A 24,380-nucleotide genomic window follows, 5' to 3' on the forward strand; every position below is an offset into this window, starting at 1 on the left:
TTTGTAATAACCTATAAGGGAAAAGAATCTGAAAAAATAGATATATATGTATGTATAACTGAATCACTTTGCTGTACACCTGAAACTAATACAACGTTGTAAATCAACTATACTTCAATTTATAAAAAGAGAAAAAACAAAAAAAATAATGTATAATGTAAAAAAACACACAATTGTCCAGCACATGTCTACACATAAATATACATTCCTGCCATCAGCAGGATAGAGCTGTCAGAAGTATGGAAGTGCCATGGAGCCCTGAGTCGTTTGGTTTTTTCCTGTGGTTCTTCTTATCTGTAAAAGTCAATGTGGTGTGAGAGGGCAGGCCTGGTGAGGGGGATGGAGGGAGCAACTGTGATTTGGGTTCACTCAGAGGTTCTCCACCTGGATGCACATGAGAGTCACTGGGGAGAACACTGAAAAAATACCAGTGCCTGGGCCCTGCCCCCCTAGGGGTTCTGATTTCATTGCTCTGGCGTGGGGACTGGGTGTCAGTACTTTTTAATACTCTCTGAGTTATCCTCACGTGCAGTGCAGTTTGGTTCACTATGGGTATTTCAGTGAGGACACTATAGAGCCAAGGGAGTGACAATTGGTTCTTGGGAGGCAAAAAAGCCCTTAGGATTACAATGGTTTGTGACCCTCCAAAGGGCCCCAGCACATAAACAGATACACAGTGTATCGATGCTATTAAAATTCCATGGGGTGGGATGTTTTACAATATAGTATATTAATAGAAAATCTGAGGTACAGGGAGGCCAATGGATCGGGAGACAATTGCCATTGAAAAGGTAGTCTGTTACTCTCAGCTCCCAAGAGGAGGGGGCATGCCACACCCAGATGGGAGGGGGGATGGGTGGACACAGGGAAGCACCGGGGTGGGTCAGCAGGCAGAGGAAGAGGGGGGAACGTGGGCAAGACCCTTTATTGTGGTCTTCAAGCAAAGGAACTGGCGAGGCAGGGTAAACAGATTTAGGATTGGCTAGTTTCAGTGGGCTCAGAGGCAGAGGGGTGTCCCTAATTGTTCTGGTACCTGCTGGCGGGGGGGCGGGGGGGGACCGGGGGTGGTGATTAGGGTGGGTGGATAGTGGTCTGGAGCGTGAGAGCGGTTTAAGGAGGTGATTGTGAGTGTGGGCTCTGGATTGGTTGCTTTGCATATGAAAAGCACATTCACTAGCAAGTTGTTTGCTATCTCTAGGAGCTGGCTAGCCCTGGGAAGGATGGACCCTCCAGGGTCAGCAAGGGCCCAGATGTCAAAGCATCAGAATATAGAAATAAGAGACATGGTGAATATAGTGGAGGTGTGGGTGGGGGACAGAAAAAAATGTCCAAAAAGACTTCTTGGGCAGAGGGAACCATAATAAAAAAAGGTTGAGAAACACTGAGTTGTATCTGGGCTACATCATAGATTTCTTGATAGAACTCCCAGAACAGGTGCTAGGAGGAAGCATCTCCCTGGAAGCATCCTTATCCAGATGCACAGCTGGATAGGGCCTCTCTTCGCCAGCAAGGACCATGAGCTTTCTTCCCCAGGGGCCCATGGCCTTGTCAAAAGTGCAGTACCTTTTAGCAGCAGCGACAAATGAGAATTTAGAGTCCTCTTGAGGTTGATTTTGCTCTGTAATCAGCTGCTGAGTTTTTGGCCTAATGTAATTCTAATGTTTTTAAAAGCCAATTTAGTATTCTTTGTATTTTCAACGGATTGTGAAAGCCCTATTAGTTACTTATATTCACTGTACACATGCATGCCTGCAAATGGCAGATTTATGCTTTTATGTGCCATTAACATCTACACTGTGTTAACAGCAGCATTTAGCCAGCTCTCAGAATGTTGGCCTAATCTCCTCTCTGCCTGTAGACACACACACACATACACACACACACCTCTGTCATTCTGTGTGGTCAGCCATAGGGTATTTCAACTTGTTAAAGATCCTAGTGAATAGTTCCTCACTATATCATATCAAATAAGTGATAAGTCTATAGTCACCAGGCTATTTAATTAAAGATAGTCAGTCTTTGAAGACTTAGAATACAGTTAAATATACTTAACACTAAAGCTTGGTTGAACATGATTTAATCTTTCTTGGATGATTCAGGATCTTACAGGCCTTGGGGGCCGTTGTTATGAATATAAATGATCTTCATGCTCTTACTCTGCAGAAGTTCCATTGGAAAGAAATTTCCAGTTGAAATCCTGCCAAATACACAGACTTTCACTGTAGAAGGTACCCTCGCAATTACCTGGAAATGGTTTCTAGAAATCCCGGGGATGACAAATCTGTGAATATTTGTCCTTGGCATAAAATGTTCTGACTGCTTCTGTGAAATCCATTTTCCAGCCCCCTTTTCTTTCTCTATCAGGGAGAAATCCTCAGTGGGGTGCTAATGTATCATTAACACCATTCTTTAAAATGTACTAATCTTTCTTTTCCATCAAGAACTCTACCCAGGACTCATTCATTAATTCAACTTGTGTTTAGTAAGAAAGTCTCAGTAAAACACAGTAGAATTGAAGAGTTGGCAGCAGAGAAGGGTACAGCTAAATTTGTTTCAGGGCACATACTGTATATTCAAATAATTAATCCAGAAAGTCTCTTAAATGGATATATACCTCCTTACCACTCCTCCTGCCTATCATTTCCTTCCTTCTTTTTCTAGTGTGATCACCTTCACTAGTTGAACCATATTCAAATACTTAATGATTCAGAATTTAAATTAATCTGGGAAAGAAACAGCTAAAAATAGCCTCAAAATACGTTGTAAAAAGAAAAGGCAAAAACTGATAGAACTGCATGGAGAAATAGATAAGTCCACTCTAATTGTTGGAGACTTTAACACCCCTCTATCAGAAATGGACAGATCCAACTGGTAGAAAATCATTAAGGACATAGTCAAACTCAGCACCGTCAAACAACTGGATACAATGGACATCTATAGACTACTTCATCCAACAACAACAGAATACACATTCTTCTCAAGTTCACATGGAACATTCACCAAGATAGACCACATTCTGGGACGTGAAACACACCTTAACAACTTTAAAAGAATAGGAATCATACAATGTCTGTTTCTCAGACCACAGTGAAATTAAACTAGAAATCAATAACAGAGGATAGCTGGAAAATCCCAAATACTTGGAGGTTAAACAACACACTTCTGAATAAAACATGGGTCAAAGAAAAAAAAAATCTCAAAAGAAGTTTTAAAAATATTTTGAACTAAGTGAAAACATAACATAAAAATCTGTGGGATGCAGAAAAAGCAGTGCTTAGAGGGAAATTTATAGCAGTAAATTCATGTATTAATAAAGAAGAAAGATGTAAAATCAAGAATCTAAGTTTTTGCATTAGGAAACTAGAAAGAGAAGAGCAAATTAAATCAAAAGTAAGCAAATGAAAAGAAGTGATAAGAATTAGAGCAGAAATCAATTAAAAACAGGAAATGAATAGAGAAAATTGATGAAACCAAAAGCTGGTTCTTTGAAAAGATTGATAAAATTGATGAGCCTCTAGCCAGGCTAACTAAGAAAAAAAGAGAAATTACTAATATCAGAAATGAAAGAGGGGATATCACTATAGATCCCATGGACATTAAAAGAATAATAAAGAAATACTATGGACAACTCTGTGCTCACAAATTTGATAACTTAGGTGAAAGGTACCAATTCCTTGAGAGACCCAATCTACCAAGACTCACACAAGAAGAAATAGACGATCTAAATAGGCCTATATCTATTAAAGAAATTGAATCAACAGTTAATAACCTTCCAAAACAGAAAGCATCAGGCCCAGATAGTGAATGCTACCAAACATTTAAGGAAGAAATTATACCAATTCTCTACAACCTCTTTCAGAAGATAAAAGCAGAGGGAATACTTCCTAACTCATTCTATGAATCTAGTATTACACTAATACCAAAACCAGACAACAATATTACAAGAAAACTACAGATGAATATCTCTTGTGAACATAGATGCAAAAATCCTGAACAAAATGTTAGTAAACCAAATCCAATAACGTATAAAAAGAACTTATCAGAGTCCTTCAATGCACGAGGAGTTTTCTTGCCTCTGTGCCTTGGCTTTTGCTGCTCCCTCTGGTTTGCCCTTTCCTATACCCTTCTCTTCCCCACCCCCCACCCAATTCACCTAGTGAACATCAGCTCATCTTTTAGTACTGATCCTAGAAGAGTTCATCTATGAATCCTTTCCTGACACACCACTCAGGTGGAATATCCAATTTTGTCTGTGCTATTAGCGTAGCACGTATGAGCTTCTCTTACAGCACCGGTGACACTCATGAGCATGTGTACTTATCCCACTAGATTATGAATTTCTTAAGAAGAGGGTCTGTGTCTTACTTTTCATTATAGTCCCAGTCTGGCACCTTATATGGGATTGATGGATGGAGGAATGGATGGATGGATGGAAGGAAGGGTAGGTGGAGGGATAATTAGATAGATGAATGGAAGTTAAATTCCATGAGAACAGATGCTCTGTATTGTCTTCTGCTGTATCTCCACTGTTTAGCACAATGTGTAGCACACAGCAGATGCTCAAAAATTAATTAATTACCCTCTAATTAATTAAAGGATGATCCAATTTAAAAGTGGAAGTTTGATCCTTCTCAAACTCTTCCAAAATATAGCAGAGGGAGGAACATTCCCAAACTCATTCTACGAGACCACCATCACTCTGATACCAAAATCAGACAAAGATGTCACAAAGAAAGAAAACTACAGGCCAATATCACTGATGAACATAGATGCAAAAATCCTCAACAAAATACTAGCAAACAGAATCCAACAGCACATTAAAAGGATCACACACCATGATCAATTGGGGTTTATCCCAGGAATGCAAGGATTCTTCAATATATGCAAATCAATCAATGTGATAAACCATATTAACAAATTGAAGGAGAAAAACCATATGATCATCTCAATAGATGCAGAGAAAGCTTTCGACAAAATTCAACACCCATTTATGATAAAAACCCTCCAGAAAGTAGGCATAGAGGGAACTTTCCTCAACATAATAAAGGCCATATATGACAAACCCACAGCCAACATCGTCCTCAATGGTGAAAAACTGAAACCATTTCCACTAAGATCAGGAACAAGACAAGGTTGCCCACTCTCACCACTATTATTCAACATAGTTTTGGAAGTTTTAGCCACAGCAATCAGAGAAGAAAAAGAAATAAAAGGAATCCAAATCGGAAAAGAAGAAGTAAAGCTGTCACTGTTTGCAGATGACATGATACTATACATAGAGAATCCTAAAGATGCTACCAGAAAACTACTAGAGCTAATCAATGAATTTGGTGAAGTAGAAGGATACAACATTAATGCACAGAAATCTCTGGCATTCCTATACACTAATGATGAAAAATCTGAAAGTGAAATTAAGAAAACACTCCCATTTACCACTGCAACAAAAAGAATAAAATATTTAGGAATAAACCTACCTAAAGAGACAAAAGACCTGTATGCAGAAAATTATAAGACACTGATGAAAGAAATTAAAGATGATACAAATAGATGGAGAGATATACCATGTTCTTGGATTGGAAGAATCAATATTGTGAAAATGACTCTACTACGCAAAGCCACCTACAGATTCAATGCAATCCCTATCAAACTACCACTGGCATTTTTCATGGAACTAGAACAAAAAACTTCACAATTTGTGTGGAAACACAAAAGGCCCCGAATAGCCAAAGCAATCTTGAGAAAGAAAAACGGAGCTGGAGGAATCAGACTCCCTGACTTCAGACTATACTACAAAGCTACAGTAATCAAGACAGTATGGTACTGGCACAAAAACAGAAATATAGATCAATGGAACAGGATAGAAAGCCCAGAGATAAAGCCATGCACATATGGTCACCTTATCTTTGATAAAGGAGGCAAGAATATACAGTGGAGAAAAGACAGCCTCTTCAATAAGTGGTGCTGGGAAAACTGGACAGCTCCATGTAAAAGAATGAAATTAGAACACTCCCTAACACCGTACACAAAAATAAACTCAAAATGGATTAAAGACCTAAATGTAAGGCCAGACACCATCAAACTCTTAGAGGAAAACATAGGCAGAACACTGTATGACATAAATCACAGCAAGATCCTTTTTGACCCACCTCTTAGAGAAATGGAAATAAAAACAAAAATAAACAAATGGGACCTAATGAAACTTAAAAGCTTTTGCACAGCAAAGGAAACCATAAACAAGACGAAAAGACAACCCTCAGAATGGGAGAAAATATTTGCAAATGAAGCAACTGACAAAGGATTAATCTCCAAAACATACAAGCAACTCATGCAGCTCAATATCAAAAAAACAACCCAATCCAAAAATGGGCAGAAGACCTAAATAGACATTTCTCCAAAGAAGATATACAGATTGCCAACAAACACATGAAAGAATGCTCAACATCATTAATCGTTAGAGAAATGCAAATCAAAACTACAATGAGATATCATCTCACACCAGTCAGAATGGCCATCATCAAAAAATCTACAAACAAAAAATGCTGGAGAGGGTGTGGAGAAAAGGGAACCCTCTTGCACTGTTGGTGGGAATGTAAATTGATACAGCCACTATGGAGAACAGTATGGAGGTTCCTTAGAAAACTAAAAATAGAACTACCATACAACCCAGCAATCCCACTACTGGGCAAATACCCTGAGAAAACCATAATTCAAAAAGAGTCATGTACCAAAATGTTCATTGCATCTCTATTTACAATAGCCAGGACATGGAAGCAACCTAAGTGTCCATCGACAGATGAATGGATCAAGAAGATGTGGCACATATATAGAATGGAATATTACTCAGCCATAAAGAGGAACGAAACTGAATTATTTGTAGTGAGGTGGATGGACCTAGATACTGTCATATAGAGTGAAATAAGTCAGAAAGAGAAAAACAAATACCGTATGCTAAGACATATATATGGAATCTAAAAAAAAAAGAAAGAAAGAAAAAAAATGGTCAGAAAAACCTAGGGGCAAGATGGGAATAAAGATGCAGACCTACTAGAGAATGGCCTTGAGGATACGGGGAGGGGGAAGGGTAAGCTGGGACAAAGTGAGAGAGTGGCATGGACATATATGCACTACCAAACGTAAAATAGATAGCTAGTGGGAAGCAGCTGCATAGCAGCGGGAGATCAGCTCCGTGCTTTGTGACCACCTAGAGGGTTGGGATAGGGAGGGTGGGAGGGAGAGAGATGCAAGAGGGAAGAGATATGGGGATATATGTATATGTATAACTGATTCACTTTGTTATAAAGCAGAAACTAACACACCATTGTAAAGCAATTATACTCTAATAAAGATGTTAAAAAAATAAAAGTGGAAGTTCGGATGGATGGATAAATGAATGGTTGAATGGATGAACTGATTAATGCATTTAAATTATAAGTATTCAAGAAGAAGATGCATGGCCACCTTGATGTAGAGCAAGAAAGTCTCCATCGTCCAAAAAGCTGTCTCCTCATTCTTTTACTCTGGCCTGTTGCCATGTGTTAATTGAAATGTCAAAGACTAGTTTTTCACTCAAAATACTCTAACACACAGCTTCCCTGTCAGTAGCACCCGGTGCTGAGTTTTATCACCACCACATGAAACTATGCCCACGAGTGTCACTGCTATATAACACTGGTAAACAAGGGAGACAGATGCTTTTCAGAGAACTCCCAAATGGCCACAGTCCATGGTCCTGGGAGCCAGATGATCTTCAAAATCTGATCAACCTCTGACATTTCCACAGCTACCCAAGACCTAGCTGGAGGTGGAAAATACCTCTTAGGAGAAGTCAGGGACTGAAGCAGAAACTCACAAGCCCTGCAGAGCCCCAGGTGCACTTCACTGCAGAGATTAGAAAACTGGGAAATTGAGTCTTTCTCTCTCCTCTTAAGCCCCTGCGAGATGGATGTAGCTCAGAACTCTATGGGGAAAGTTGCAAGGATAATGCAATAAAGACAGAACGCTGGGAGAGGAGGGAGGGCACAGGAAGTAACCAACAATCTTGTAAGGATATTTAACTGTGCTTGCTAGTGACAGGGAAGAGGAAAGAGAGGGGGGAAAGCACAAACCACAGTGGGGCTTACATGACGAGGCTTTACATCATGGGAGGTCAGGAGAGAGAGCAGGAAAGCCTGTACAGCATCTCCACGTGGGTGTCCAGTGGGTGTCTCAAGTTAAACATAACCAGAGCTGAACTCCTGATCTTTACCCCAAACTTGACCCTCCTGCAAGGTTCCCTATTTCAGTAAATGGTAAACCCCTCCTTTCAATCATGTAAGTCAAAAACCTTGGACTTGTTCTTGCCTCTTTTTCTTACACCTTACACCCAATTGGCAACTCCATCAGCTTTTCCTTCACTTCTCCTTTTTTTTTTTTTAAGATTTTTTTTTTTATGTGGACCATTTTTTAAGTCTTTATTGAATTTGTTACAATACTGCTTCTGTTTTATGTTTTGGTATTTTTGGCCGCAAGGCATGTGGGATCTTAGCTCCCCGACCAGGGATTGAACCTGCACCCCCTGCGTTGGAAGGCTGAAGTCTCAACCACTGGACCGCCAGGGAACTCCCCTCCTTCACTTTCTAGCATCTCCACCATAACTACTCTGGTTCTGCCCTGGCCACTCCCTACAGTCTGTTCTCAACCCACCAGCTGGAGTGACCCTCAGAAAGGGTCAGGTCACATCCCTCCTCAACTCCAAACCCTCCAGTGGCTCCCATCTTGCTCAGAGTAAAAGCTGAAGTCCAGAGTCGCCTACGAGACTGCACCCAGTCTGCCTTCATCACTTCTCTGGCCTTATCACCTACTGCTTTCCCCTCACTTTCTCTGTTCCTTCCTCCAAGCCAAACCCACCCCCTCAGACCTTTGCCCTCACATCCCCCCTGCTCTTCCCCCAAGATATCAGCCCTGCTCCCAGGCTCACTTCCTTCAAGTCTCTCTTTGAATGTCCCCTTCTCCATGTGACCCCGCTACCCCACCCAGCACTCCCCATCCTCCTTTCCTGCTCTGTTTTTCTCCATGGCACTTACCACCCAGCTGGCTACATATTCTAATTATGTATTTGGAACACACATACCAAGATGGCAAGGATTTCCAGTATTTTGCTACTGGATCCTCAGTACCTAGAACCGTACCTAGCACCTAGTAGGCGCTCAGCTAATCCTCACTGAATGAATGAATGAACAGAGTATTTTCCCTTTGTTTTTTCTGCAGCTTTTCTTATTTATGCCATCAGTGTTAGAGCCGCACCATCGCCCCAGTGTCCCTGTGTGCCACGCACCATGTACAATGCCTTAATAACATCATGGCTGCCTCTGTGCCCTGCTCTAAAGGCTGACACTCCCTGACCTAGACTTTAATTAGTCCCCTTCACTCCTGAGCTGACTGCGAGGGAAAGCTGGCTGTATCTGGCTCACGTGGGGAGGGCCGCGTGTGGGGTCACCTTGGACTACTTCCTCCTTCGTGACCGGCCCCCCCATCCCCACCTTGTCCCTGCCTCTCTGCCTCAGTGCCCAGCATGCACACCGGGTACAGTTTTCTTACTGTCTCAGGATTTCCTCTCTGGACCGAGAGCTTCCTAAGAACAGGAACTTCTTTGAGTCTTGAGATCTCAAAAGTGGCATTTGAGTTGGACCTTGAAGGATGAACATGAACTTGCTGGGCACCCGTCAAAAATGGAGATAATAGGTATAGAGATGAGGGAGAGGAAGAAATGGACATCGTGGGTGTCGACCACTCTTTTTAGAATTTCAGCTGAGAAAAGGGAAGAGAGAGAAACAGGGTAGCTGGAAGGTAAAGGTTTAGTTTTCAAGTCCAAACTTGTTTTGGCCCAATGCCCTCAATGGTCCACCCCTGCCTCCCGGTCCAGCCCCTTCTCCCAACTTCTGCACCCTCTTGTACCCTCTGTTCCAGCCACTATTATATGCAAAGCACATACCTCTGGGCCTTTGCTTTTCCTTGGAATGTCCTTCTCTAATTATCATCATCTTTATAATCATGATCACATTTGTTGAGCTATTTATAGGGTCCAAGATTTACATATATTAACTCATTTGATCTTCCAGTGGCCTTATAAGGATTGTACAATGACCATTCCCGTATTATTCACAAGGAAACGGAGGTCCAGGGAGGCTAAATAGCATCCCTGGGCACCATTGCTGTGAAGTAGCTCAGATGCAATTCAACCTGAACGTTCATTCGGGCTCCAGAATCCACACTCTTTCAACTCTGCTGTAAGGCATCCCCAGGTCCCCTAAGCTCCCCTGGGAAGCTGCCCTGAAGCTCCCAGGCCAACTTGTGTTCACCCCCTGCACTCCACGGGGACTTCATGCACGCCTCTGCTCTGGCGTTTCTCCCGCAGTGGTTCAGCTGGTGGGGGCTCTGTCTCCCCTGCCAACCGGGAGTCTTTGAGAACAGAAATGTGTCCTACTGTCTTCATGGTGCTCAGTATTGGTGGTTGAATGAATGAATGGTCCATAGATATCTTCATATTCTTTTAAGGTTGGCATGCTTATTCCCCCTGTGTACGTCAGCCTCCACAGATGGGCATGTTATTGAACCCAATCCTGAAAATTCTCCATCTTTGTGTTTTCTACCTCTTATTTCTTTTGATGGTTTGGCTTCAGACTTCCTAAGAACTTTCCCTTTGAACATAATTCATTATGGGGCGGGGCACGGAAATGAACCATGGTCTGGATGTATCCTAATTGGAGTATGGCATGCCTCTCACAGATGAATGTGGTTGCCAAGCCAGTCCTGAATTTGTTTCCCACTGCCAAGTCTCTTAAAATAAAAAGGAATTTCCAAGCCGCTTGTACAAACATTTAAAAAAATCTGATAACTTCCTATCTTGTTTCTTAATAAACTGAACAGTAAAAGAAAACACTCTGGCACCGTGTTATTGAATTTCTAAATCTTTACCTTCAAAGAACTTCACTTGGATTATTAGCAAACATTTATCGACCCCCTTTTTTGTGACAGGTTGTCCATGCAGATTATCCCCTTACAGCCTCCCAACCATGCTAGGAGGTAGATAGTATCAAACATGTTACAGAGGGAGAAACAGAGGCTCAGAGAGCCAAGTCGCAAGCCCCAGGCCACACAGCTGGGAGACGGCAAGGCGGGAATCTGAACCCAGCCAGGTCTGTCCGGTGCCAGTTCGAGGGCTGGTCTGCTGCATCCCAGCTGCTTCCTTCCCATTTCTTAAAGCTGGGACTGGTGCCAGGACGCTCCACTTTAAATTCTGGGGATAACTTAGCAGAAAACAAAGCCTAGCCTGGCAAGCAGGACGTAGGAGAGTCTGTTCCCTTCTCACAGCCAGACACAGGCAAGGCAGAAGCCCAGCCTGGGTCCAGGGTGCCAAGACCTACGTAGCCTCCTCCTCCTCCATCACCACCATCAACATCAAGGGGAGAATGGATGAGTGCTGATGGCTGTCTTATTTGGTTTTCTCTCGGTGGGTAAATAGCATCCTAGTCCAGTGATAGCATGGAGACACAGAGAAAAGCTGAGAGGAGAAAAAGGATGGTGTGGTTATATTTGCCAAGGAGCCATCCAATCGTATAGGAAGGTGGGCATTCAGGGAGGCAGAATTGCCCTGATCGCCCCATCGGAGACAGAATGCCAGATGTGGTTGGTCCAGGGGCCCACCCAGAGGAGCGGTTTTCATATTTTCTGTTCTAAATGCCCTAACCAAAAAGTTGTCTGTCTCCAGTCGCACAAGGTTTTGGAAAGATGATCTGCAAGACTATTTGAATCCAGACATTAAATAAACAAAACTGCACATTTGTGGGAACAGGCCATTTAGTAGACGCTTACTATAGGCTGGAGGCCTTAAATATTTATCTGGTTTAATCACTGCAATAAACTGATGCAGTAGATATTTTAACCCCTCTTTGCAGACACAGAAGCTGACTGGGAATCTGGGAAGTGCTTTGTCCAGGTTGCCCATGGGACTGGGGCAGGATTGGAGCCTGGCTCTTTCAAGAGCCCATGGTCATGCCTGGTCCCTCTGTCCCACCTACAGCCAGTCAGTCCCAGGTTGGTTATGGCTGGAAATGTGGACATTCAAAGGCATTGGTTCATCCTCTTTTAGCACTGGCCAACCCCTTTGAAAATGTGAATGGATTTTCCCTTAGACAATGTACAACCCATCCCAAAGTAATAGATTTCAGTAAGGCCATGACCCCTTCAACATAGTGGACCCTCCCCTGTGATCACCTGCTCTCCAGGGGAATTATTTCCTTTAGGTCCAAGGTCATATTTGAACCTTACGTTCCCCCTGTTTTTAAACTTGAGTCTTAATCACCAGGCTGTGGCTGTCCTTGGCTCCAGTAATGGAAATTGATGAGTGGTCCAAAACGGAGGCCTGCAGCTAACACTAAAATATGATACTGGGATCTTCTTAATGACCTAGTTGATTTTTATACAAAAAAATAAATGACTCTAGTTTATGTGTGTACCCCATATAAAGTCCTCAAAACAAAAGAAAAGAAAAAAAAGGAAAACCCTGGTATATAACCTTTGCATAATAGGTTCATTATAGATTTCCCAAATCATAGTACTCTAGCTTTCAAAGCTTCTTGGAATAATTATATTTTCACATTTAAATTTCATAACCCTCTAAAAGAAGGAGGAATAATTCTGAGGGAAATTATTTATTCTTATGATGAAGCATAAAGTAGTCCAAAGCTGGGCTTATACACAGTAACTGACTTTCATCTCAGTTAACATATGTCAAGCACATACTATTGCTCAGCACATGCAAAGTAAGTTCTTTAGTACACATTGTCTCACTTCATCCCCACCCGCAGCAGCGCCGTGAGGGAGGCAAGGCCATTCCTATCATTCCCATTTCACAGAAGAGGAAACTGAGGTCCAGAGAGGCTCTGTGACCTGCCCAAGGTTAAACATGGGTGGGAAGTGGCAGAGCCAGGACTGAAGCTCTGGGTTCCAGACTCCAAGACCCGTTTGCTTGTGCCTCAACCAACATGTGAAGCAATGTCTCAGATACAGGCCTGGGATAAGACCTTGCTGCACATAATACAATTACCGAGAAAGCAATCCTGTGAGCACATGTCAGGGCCATTTGTACTTCATCCTCCCTGACATTCAGGGCTCACTCGCAGGCCTCCTTTGCTGTGAAGCCCCTGATCACCACCCCGTCCCCCAGCGGAGGCCCTCATCCCCTGAACGTTGGGTCACTTGTCACACTGGGTCGTGGTCATCTGGTGTCATTTGCCGTGAGCACTGTTAAGGGTAGTAAATCTCTGAATTAAGAGTCAGGAACGTCAGAGGCCTCAGATGAGGGATTGGCCCAACATTCATTGCCATGGCAACGGCTACTTGCCTTGGCCTCTGACCAGATGTCTGGGCAGGTGAGCAAGCAGGAGGAAACAAAGATGACTCAGGGCGTCCCTGCCTGGGGTGATCGGGGGTGATGACTCAGCTGTTAAGAGAAAAGGACAGGCAGGAGACCAGCCTTGGATGGTGGGCATTTCTGTGAAGGTCTTGTCTTTCCTGAAAAGCTGAGGGTTCCTGAAGTGCAGAGATCGCCTCTCAGCCATCTCTGCGTCCCGTGTGGAGCCTGGCCCAGCGCTAAGTAGTGTCCAGTAAATCGTCAATCTGTATTGTCCAATTAATGCCAACTTGTGAACTGGCCCAGCCCACAGTGTTTTTCAAACTGCCAGTCATGACCCACTAGTGGACCATGAAATCACTTTTGGTGCTGCAGACAGCATTTTTTATTGATAAGATAGAAAAGAAGTGAAGAGTGAAAAGAATAAAAATTGAGAGTGCCTCATACATAGTAAGGATCAGTGTTATTTTTCATGAACTTTTTTCACGGAAAACATGAAAAGTGTGTAGTAGTGGTGGTGGCGATGGTGTATGTGTGTGTGTACTGGGTCATGATGTAAAATACATTCTTTTTTTTGTAGTTTTTAAAAATTTTTATTGGAGTATAGTTGCTTTGCAGTGTTGTGTTAGTTTCTACTGTACAGCAAAGTGAATCCACTATATGTACACATATATCCCCTCTTTTTTGGATTTCCTTCCCATTTAGGTCACCACAGAGCACTGAGTAGAGTTCCCTGTGCTATACAGTAGGTTCTGATTAGTTATCTATTTTATGCATAGTGTCAGAAGTGTATATACTGTATCAATAGTGTATATACTATATCAATCCCAATCTCCCAATTCATCCCACCACCACCCCTTTCCCCCTTGGTATCCATACATTTGTTCTCTACGTCTGTGTCTCTATTTCTGCTTTGTAAATAAGATTGTCTATACCAATTTTTTCAGATTCCACATATATACGTTAATATACGATATTTATTTTTCTCTTTCTGACTTACTTCACATTGTATGACAGTCTCTAGGTCCATCTACGTCTCTACAAATGACCCAATTTCGTTCCTTTTTATGACTGAGTAATATTCCATTGTATATGTGTACCACATCTTCTTTATCCATTCCTCTGTTGATGGACATTTAGGTTGTTTCCATGTCCTGGCTATTGTAAATAGTGCTGCAATGAACATTGGGGTGCATGTGTTTTTGAATTACGGTTTTCTCAGGGTATATGCCCAGTAGTCAGATTGCTGTGTCATATGGTAATTCTATTTTTAGATTTTTAAGGAACCTCCATACTGTTCTCCATAGTGGCTGTACCAATTTACATTCCCACCAACAGTGCAAGAGGGTTCCCTTTTCTACACACCCACTCCAGCATTTATTGTTTGTACATTTTGTGATGATGGCCTTTCTGACCAGGGTGAGGTGATATCTCATTGTAGTTTTAATTTGCATTTCTCTAATAATTAGTGATATTGAGCATCTTTTCATATCCTTGTTGACCATCTGTATGTCTTCTTTGGAGAAATGTCTATTTAGGTCTTCTGCCCATTTTTGGATTGGTCTGTTTGTTTTTTTGATATTGAGCAGCATGAGCTGTTTGTATATTTTAGAGATTAATCCTTTGTCAGTTGCTTCGTTTGCAAATGTTTTCTCCCATTCTGAGGGGAGAAAACATTTGCATTTTCTCCCATTTTTGTCTTGTGTATGGTTTCCTTTGCTGTGCAAAAGCTTTTAAGTTTAATTAGTAAAATACATTCTTATTGAGTCTAAAATTTTTGAAAAACAATGGTTAGAGAACAATCTCAGTAACTTGACCAGCTTCCTGATTATAGGAACATTAAAATCTAATGGTCATTTGCATTTTTCATCCATTTATTCATTATTCATTAAAAAAAATCTACTATGGTTGCCTTCTCCACTGTGTCAGCCTGTTAGGTGTGAAGGTGAAACATTCAGAACAAGTGACTGGTTCAGTGTGGCTGGAGCCACTAATTAGGCAGCAGGGGCCAGAGGAGGTGTGTGATGGGTGCCATCTCACGCCTGTCCATCTTCAAAGGAGAAGCCCTTGGTTGTTTTTTTTTTTTACCATCTTTATTGGAGTATAATTGCTTTCCAATGGTGTGTTAGTTTCTGCTGTATAACAAAGTGAATCAGCTATAAGTACACATATATCCCCATATCCCCTCCCTCTTACATCTCCCTCCCACCCTCCCTATCCCACCCCTTTAGGTGGACACAAAGCACCGAGCTGAGCTCCCTGTGTTATGCAGCTGCTTCCCACTAGCTATCTATTTTACATTTGGTAGTGTATACATGTCAGTGCTACTCTCTCACTCCGTCCCAGAGGAGACTTTGTTTGCTGAGCTTTTGTGTTTCGAGCAGGGTGAGAAGTGGACTTGAATTTTTTTTTTTTAAACATCTTTATTGGAGTATAATTGCTTTACAATGGTGTGTTAGTTTCTGCTTTATTACAAAGTGAATCAGTTATACATATATATATATCCCCATATCTCTTCCCTCTTGCGTCTCCCTCCCTCCCACCCTCCCTATCCCACCCCTCTAGGTGGTCACATAGCACTACCAAATGTAAAATAGATAGCTAGTGGGAAGCAGCCGCATAGCACAGGGAGATCAGCTCTGTGCTTTGTGGACTTGAATTTTGACCTTTGTGTTCCGTCTGTCCCCTCACCCTGACAATTGGCTTAAATAATTCAGCACCTGTATATTGATACTGCTTTATTGTACCCCAGTTGTTTTGTCACTGGCAGTCTTGTTTCTCCAGTGAGTTTGTACTTGAATACGTCTTCTGCTTCTTTTCCATCTCCTAGCAGGATTGGGAATACTGTAGGCACTCAATAAGTGCTTCCTACTTATTGACAACTACTTTTGTTCAGGTCCCTGCTAAGATATCCCTTTATTCCTCATCTTCTCCTACCGTAGAGCATGTGTCATTTGGCTTTGTGGTTATGTGTGTAACAGTCCATCTCCTTCACTTAGACTGTGAGCCCATTGAGAACAGGGAGTATGTGTATTCTGTCCATCACCGTATCCTCAGCCCCTAACTTAGCACAATGACTGCCTTGTTCATTGTCTCCTCAGCGATTGACACTTGGTAGGTGTATCTGTTAGTTATCACCACAATAATGCTGAGTAGCAAATAACCCCAGTGACATATTAAATTAGCATTTGCTTTTGTGGGGCAGCTCTAAGCTGCAGATTGTTACTGGATTGGCTCTGTCTCTCACCTTTCTTAGACCAGCAGGCTAACCAGGGTGTGTTTTTCTCATAACAAGGGCAAAAACACGAAAGAACAAGTTCAGCCACACAGGTGCTTTTCAGGCCTTTGGTTCCATCATGTCTCTTACTATACCTTTGGCCAAAGTTCGTCAAGCCCAAAGTCAAGGAGCAAGAAAGCACACTCTGCCTATGGAGGTTGGGGAGGATATGGGAACAGTGATTATTTCTGAATAATCAACCAAAGTAAGTTCTCAGGTTCTCGCTAAATGTTCATGGAATGGAAAGGACGGGATGAAAATCATTGGATTCCAGGGATTTCCCATGGGTATTCACCATACAAGTTACAAGAGTCCATGGGGACTTTTCACCTCCTGACGTATAGCTCTACGGAGAAAGCCAGGGCCTTGTCGAACAGATAACAGCCCAGCCACCCAGAGTTAAATTTGCTGGGCACGTAAAGCAAGCTCTCTCAGAAGAATCCCTGCAGAGACTTCCTCCAGGGCGCTCGGGGCGGCAGCTGCCTCTGGGACAGAGAGTGGGACAGTGACCGCTGGATTCTCTGCGTGGAAGGAATCCCTGCCAGGTCTGAGGAAATGATTTTCTTTTGTGTCCTTTGGAAATGTGTGCATACAGACGAACGCCACCGTGTTTGTTAAAATCAGCAAAAGACCTTTTAAAAGAGCTAGACATCGTTTCTAAGAGGATTCAGAGCCTTGGTTCCCATGTTGGCTTTGCGGTACCAGCCCTGGTGCGGTTTGAGGCTGTGCAAGGTTTTGCGCCCCTCCTTTGGTTAACTGAACAATAACAATCTATTTTCCTTTCACTCTCTCTCCCCACCAACCACAGGGGTACTCTGCCTGCCAGACAGCCTGAACCTTCACCGAGACCCGCAGCGGACCAGCAAACCGGGAGAGCTGCCCATGTTCAGCCAGTCCGAGCTGAGGACCATCGAGCAATCCTTGTTGGCCACCCGCGTGGGCAGCATCGCGGAACTGAGTAAGTGGACGCTGGTTCTCTCACCCTCTCTGTTCCCAAGCGACCGGCTGCCCTTAGGGCAGTGCTTTGTAACCAGCCAGGGGATTCCTTTTATTGAGCACCTGCTGTGTACACACACCTGTGCTGATGGCCGTGGCGAAGACAGCAGCTCTGGAATCAGGCAGACTGGTAAAGTTCCTGGCTCGGCCTCTGATGTCAAGTTCCTACCCTTTTCTGAGCCTCAATTTCCTTTTCTATAAAATAGAGAAAATGATAATACTCAATAGTTGTGGCGATTTAGCAAGCTAATGCCCATAAAGGGGTTCATCACGGTGCCTGGCACACAGTAAATCCTGCAAATGCTATTAATTTCTACAGTGGGATCACATCTCTCCTCTATTCAGAATCCTCCACTGGCTCCGCATCTGATCCATAGGAAAGGCCAAAGTCCTCAGAATTACGTCCAGGCTCGCCCACCTGTGTTCCTCAGACATCTTCCACTCTCTCCCAAGGCCCGCTTAACTCAGCCACAATGGCCCCTGTTGTTCCTTGGACATAGCAGGCATACCTTAGGGCCTTTGAACGTACTGTTCCTTCTTCCTGAACCACCCTCATCCTCCAGATAGCCACATAGCTTGCTCCCTCGTTATCTTCAAGTCTCACCCAAATGTTACCCCTTAATGAAGCTTTCCCTAACCACCCTATTTTAAATTATAGCACCCTGAGGACCCTAATCCCTCTTCACTGCTTTACCTTTCTTCCCAGCTGTTACCCTATGACATACTCTATTTTTTTTTGTTTGTTTTTCAATAACAGCTCCACTGAGGTAGAATTCATATCCAGTTCACCTACTTAAAGTATATCATCATTCAGTGGCTTTTAGTATATTTACCAAGCTATACAAACATAACCACAGTCAATTTTAGAACATTTTCATCACCCCAACAAGAAACCTGATAACCATTAGCAATCATTCCCCTCCCTCCTTCCCCTAGTCACACTCTATAGTTTACTCATTAATTTTTTTTAATTGTCTGTTTCCCGCTACTAGAATATTTTTTCATGGAGAGTACACATATTTGTTTTGTTTGTTGTTGTAACCTCAACACCAAGAATGCTGCTTGACACATACTAGGCCCTCAGGAAATATGAAGAAGAAAAGAGAGAGAGACAGAGACAGAGAGAGAGAGACAGCGAGACATGGGGAGAGGGAGAGAGAGCGCGAGAGAGAGAGAGAGAGAGAAAGGGGCAGAAAGGTGGAGAGAAGAAGGCTGGGGTGTCCCAAGTTTGAGCAATGATTGCTGTGCTTGTATATCCCCTAATTTGGGACTGTGCTTTCTGAGTCTGGCCAACCAGAGGAAAATCAAACTATTTACTTATGATCCAGTTGATTGTCAAATGACATAGCCGTGTGTTAGTTCTGGATGGAACTGGAGCATTGATCTCAGAAATGCTAGAGTATGTTAAATTATGAGTTGGTGTGATATTCTAGAAAATTCTGAACTATAAAAGAATTCAGGACCCATAAAGCAACTTGTGCCTCTTCCCCAAAATTCCCTGTACACCCAGGACAAGCATCCACCCTTGAGTATACGACATGCACCTCTGAAAAGGGAAGCAGTAGCCGATTCAAGCCATGGGGTGTCCTTATGGTCACTAGAGTTACTTCCCTGGCCCCTGAACTTGGAAACTGTGCTTGCATTCCCATCAAACCCCTGAAGTCATAAGATGCCTCCGATTACAGGGTCTTCCAGCCACTGGTCAGTTGTATGATTGTTCTTAAACTTTTGCCATGGACCCCTTTGGCAATCTGATGAAGCTTATGGACCCTGCCTCAGAATAATTTTTTTTAAATTAATTAATTAATTAATTTATTTTTGGCTGTGTTGGGTCTTCGTTTCTGTGCGAGGGCTTTCTCTAGTTGTGGCAAGCGGGGGCCGCTCTTCATCGCGGTGCGCGGGCCTCTCACTATCGCGGCCTCTCTTGTTGCGGAGCACAGGCTCCAGACGCGCAGGCTCAGTAGTTGTGGCTCACGGGCCTAGTTGCTCCACGGCATGTGGGCTCTTCCCAGACCAGGGTTCGAACCCGTGTCCCCTGCATTAGCAGGCAGATTCTCAACCACTGCGCCACCAGGGAAGCCCCCAGAACAATATTTTTAAATGCAAAAAATAAAGTGTATAAGTTTATAAAGGAAGCTAATTATATTAAAATACAGTTATCAATATATTTTTACCTAAACTGTGATACAGTAATTCTATGCCTTTTTTATTAGAACATTATAAAACAAGATCTAGCAGCAGCTCTGATGACCCATTATTTTGAGGTGGTGATGTGTGTGAAGGATATTTTGAGATATCTGCAACAATTGGAACGGGATAAGGAAAAGTCTGCATTTTAACAGCTCCCCAGGGATTCAGATGTAGGCGGTCCAAGCAGCTCCCTTGGGGAAACATCTCAAAGAAGAAATGCCATACTGTTTGGGACTCTGCAAATTTCCAAGACATGCCCGTGACCTTGGAAAGGCCGAATCTGGCTACAGGGTTGGTTCATGTCTGTGTGGGCGCAACCTAGGAAGAGGTCCCCACGCATTCTTCGCTGGGGTCTCAAAAGTTTGTCCTGCGATATTTTAAGGGCCCCTCCTAGCACCTGGGCTGGGGCCCTGCTCAAATCCAGTTCTTCTCTTGGAGGAAAGGATTTGCTAAACAAATCTGCACTTCACCTAAGCAGGCAGCATGCAGGAGTGGCTTGCCACGTAAATTGTCTCTAAGGACAGTTTGCTCTGTAAATTAAATGCTGTCATTTTCGTTGAATGTTGACTTTCACATATGAATTGTTGGCACACAGATGGGTGCTGCTAATTACGAATAGGTTCCCTACGTTCATTAAGTCAGCCCTGTAGAACGTGTGCGCAGTAGCACGTTGATCAGCCACATCGGCGACAGAAGGTAATAAAATTGCCTTCTTTTCTGATCTGACTATAATTTAGACTGGCTTGCTCTGTGGTCTGAATCAATACAGCCTTGTTCTCTCTGTGTACATAGAGAGCTGTTCTTCATATTCAAAGGTTACTCTGCCAGTGTGGATTCCAGAAACCACTGTTGTTGCAGCAAAGGCTAGATGGAAAGAGTTCGTTCCCAGCCATCCCTGCTCTTCTTGAACCAGGCTGTTCAGGGTTGAGGGCAGAGCCCCTGACTATGGCCTTCTTCATAGCCAACAATAATAATAGCAGCCCCTGATGCTGTTGACCTGGTGATCTATGAAAAATCTACATGAGCTATTTCCAATGTAACCATTATTATCCACATAGATGTGGGCATGGAGGCAGGAAGGGGACAAACAACTTGTCTAAGATCAACCACACCTGTGAGCTGATGGCTGCAATTGAGTCCAGCTCTCAAGGCAGAGCTTCCACCACTAGGCGTGACTCCCTGTCTCTGGGGGAAGCCCAGGTGTTTCTACATGATACAGGTGGAATGAGAGCCCGCCTCTGTAAGATCATCATGTTTGTCAGATCTGTGTTCCTTCCAGGTCTGAGGATCGCAGCTTGCTCTGTAGGATGTATTGGGGATGCTCTCCTCAAAACTAAACTGGAGACGTGAGAATTCACAAAGGTTACCTAGTATTTCACCAGCACCTAGATGGCAGGACCCCCCTGCCCACTGAGACTTCTGCCTGTATACCCCCTGCTTCTATCCTCAGGGCATCTTATTAGAATCCAGAACTGTCTTGCTCAGTGGTGATGTCCAGAGCACTTTCTTTGTCCAGCCTGTTATGGCTTGGGGTGAAAATATATCCACTACTTCCGGACCACCTACTGCATGCCAAGTGCTTTAAATATATTAAAGGTATTTTTATTCTCATTTCATAGATAAGAAAACTAAGACCTGGAAGGATAAATGTTTTGCCCAGAGCCACACAGCTAGGAAGTGGCAGAGTCACATTTCAAACCGTTTTTCTTTTTCTACTTTTCTGCATCCAGTTCAGCTTTGCATTCTAAGCACCTAACACATCGCCTGTAGCTTAGGAAATATCTGTTGAATGTCAAATAAATACATGAATGACCCACAGTGAACTAGTCTGTGAAACAAAAGCTGAAGAAAATGCTACAGGGGAGGGGAACTCTTAATGAAACTCTTATCAAATATTAAATACTCTATTGAACTGAATTTTGAACTCAGAGAACTAGAGCTGAATCTCTGTATGTCAAATTATTTGAATGAGAAGCTAAATCAGGAGACCACAAAGGTCCACAAACTGACACAGGCCTGGTGATTCTTAACTGTGAGCCCGAGGAAATTCGCAAGGCAATGCTTAGAGTCTGGTGGGCAGACCGGGTCTTCTTACCTGAACCAGGTCAGGAGTAGGTCTGGGGGAAGCTGGTCTGTCCCGTCTCCTCCATTGAGGCCATAAGGAAAGCAGAGGCTCTGGCTATTCTCATTTCTTTTTTGAGAGAACAGAAGTTAAGGCTACTTTATTTTATTTTATTGGTTTTCTTTTTTTTTTTTTTAATTTTTATCAGGGTATAGTTGATTTACCATGTTGTGTTAGTTTCATTTGTACAGCAAAGTGAATCAGTTATACATATACATACATCCACTCTTTTTTGTTTAGGTTCGTCCCCCATATAGGCCATTACAGAATATTGAGTAGAGTTCCCTGTTCTATACAACAAGTTCTTATTAGTTATCTATTTCATATACAGTAGTGTGTGTAAGTCAGTCCCAATCTCCCAATTTATCCCTCCCCTCCTTATCCCCTGGTAACCATAAGTTTGTTTTCTACATCTGTGACTCTACTTCTGTTTGGTAAATAAGTTCATTTGTACCCTTTTTTTTAGATTCCACATATAAGCAACTTCATATGATATTTGTCTTTCTCCGTCTGACTTACTTCACTTAATATGACAATCTCTAGGTCCATCCATGTTGCTGCAGATGGCATTATTTTGTTCTTTTTTATGGCTGAGTAATATATTCCACTGTATATATGTACCACATCTTCTTTACCCATTCCTCTGTACCAACTCGACTCTGCATTTGGTCCCATCAATCCCACATTTGTGTCCTCCAAGATCTTGTTGCAGCCCTTCTGCCCGACATTCCCTGCCTTGCCCCCAAGCTCCCAATTAAAACTGCATTGGACAGTCATTAATTAGAGTAATTGCCTTCTGCTGTTTAAAGGGGAAAAAATGAGGGCTTCATTGAAAAATGCCTCTTTCTGTTTTCTTTTCACACTAAACCGTGAACTTGTTGTTCCCACTCAATGAGTTCATCAAAATGGGGCCATTAATTTACAACTGTGCATAAAAAGGTTTCTGGGTTGTCTCCGCTTGGTGTCACCAGAAAGAAAAACAGCCCTTATTGCTTGGACAAGGGGGTCTCTCGAATGCAAATGGGATCTTTTCAGAAGGTCTGCTGCCTCCAGCCCCTAGAATGCACTTGTGACCTTTACAGGTGGTCAAGTGGCCACTGGCCTCTTGGTATTTCTCGAATGTTCCACTCCACAACAGGGCCTTTGCACTTGCTCCTCCTTCTGCCTAGAAAGCTTTTCCCTTGATTTTTACAGAGCTCCTCCCTCATTTCATTCAGGCCTCTGCTTAAATATCACCTCCTCAGAGAGGCCCTCCCTGAGCCCCACTCACTTAACCCTCCCTGCATCACTGCTTTCTATACACACTTCCTGCTTTAATTGTCTTCATAGCACTTAGCAGCACCTGACATACTATATATTTGTTTATTTTCTGTCCACCTCACCAAGCCTGTAAACCCCATAAGAGCTCAGACTTTTTTTTAACATCATTGACTGTATCCCCAGTGCCTAGAACAATGTCTGGCACATAGTAGGATGCAATAAATATTTGATGAATGAATGAATGCGTGAATGGTAAGTTTCCTGCTGGACCCAGAGTTCAGTCTTCCCTTGTCCATCCCTGCTTCTCCAGCTCTCCTTCTCCTTTAAAACAAATCTCCTCTCATTACTTTGTACTGGGCTATACATGGTCTTTCTTTTTTTCAAGGGGAGGAGTTTCAGTGAGGCAAGTTAAACCACAGTTTATGATGCTGGAGAGTGCCTTGGCTTCCTTATCTTTGCTGTGTGACCTAGGGCAAGTGACGTGATCACTCGGATCCCCAGGGATCTGTGAAAAGAGGGTGATCATACCTCCTACCCCAGGGTTGTGTGAGGTTTTGAAAACGTACTATATAGTAAGTGGTCTTTGACCGAGGATGAAGAGCGGGGAAGGAATTGAAGGTGCTGTCACAGCATAGGTTTTGGCAGAAGGAGCCCATGTTGGAATGTGCAGCCCTTTGTCTCAGGGGGATCACACTGGCATGCAGGAAGATGGCTTAGGGGGAGCTACACTGATAGCTTGAGTCTGGCAGGTTAGAGCAGCGTTTCCCGAAGGGTTGCATGGGAGATGATTGTAGGTGATATGCAAAACACTTTCTATTTTTAATTGCTATGAATTTTTCACGGGTACTAGAAAAATATTGGTTTTCCTTTTATGGCACTGATATGAAGTTTCCTTTTAAAATGAATTTATTGTGTGAAAGAATGAGCCAATTTAAAGAAAAATATTAAGTAAATAAATTGTACCTGCGGCACACAGATATGTGAGAATTCATGATGCTGATTCTCAAATGGCTGACATTTGGAAAACCTGGTTATAAGCGGGTTCTCAAGTAGGTTCCTAGAACCAAACTCCAGACACCCAAACTCAGTGCAGCTAGTGACAAGTGGATTTGTTGTTTTGGGTTCATGAAGCTGACAGGTGAAGC

At 42.9% G+C, this 24,380-nt stretch overlaps 1 protein-coding gene across 9 annotated transcripts in view; it reads left to right on the plus strand.

Moving 5' to 3' along the window:
• The window catches only part of ABTB3 (ankyrin repeat and BTB domain containing 3), a 322,748-nt gene that overhangs the window by 185,768 nt on the left and 112,600 nt on the right, over window positions 1-24,380 (plus strand). For all 9 annotated transcript variants that reach the window (XR_014233017.1, XR_014233018.1, XR_014233019.1 and 6 more), the window contains exon 2: window positions 17,476-17,625. Coding sequence is in view for 5 of the 9 variants with exons in the window: in XM_082348918.1 (XP_082205044.1) it covers window positions 17,476-17,625 (150 nt within the window). In the remaining 4 variants the exon portion in view is untranslated. The remainder of the gene's footprint in view (window positions 1-17,475; window positions 17,626-24,380) is intronic.

Source organism: Balaenoptera borealis, assembly GCF_965194805.1.
Source record: "Balaenoptera borealis genome assembly, chromosome: 13".
In the NCBI taxonomy this organism is placed as follows: domain Eukaryota; kingdom Metazoa; phylum Chordata; class Mammalia; order Artiodactyla; family Balaenopteridae; genus Balaenoptera; species Balaenoptera borealis.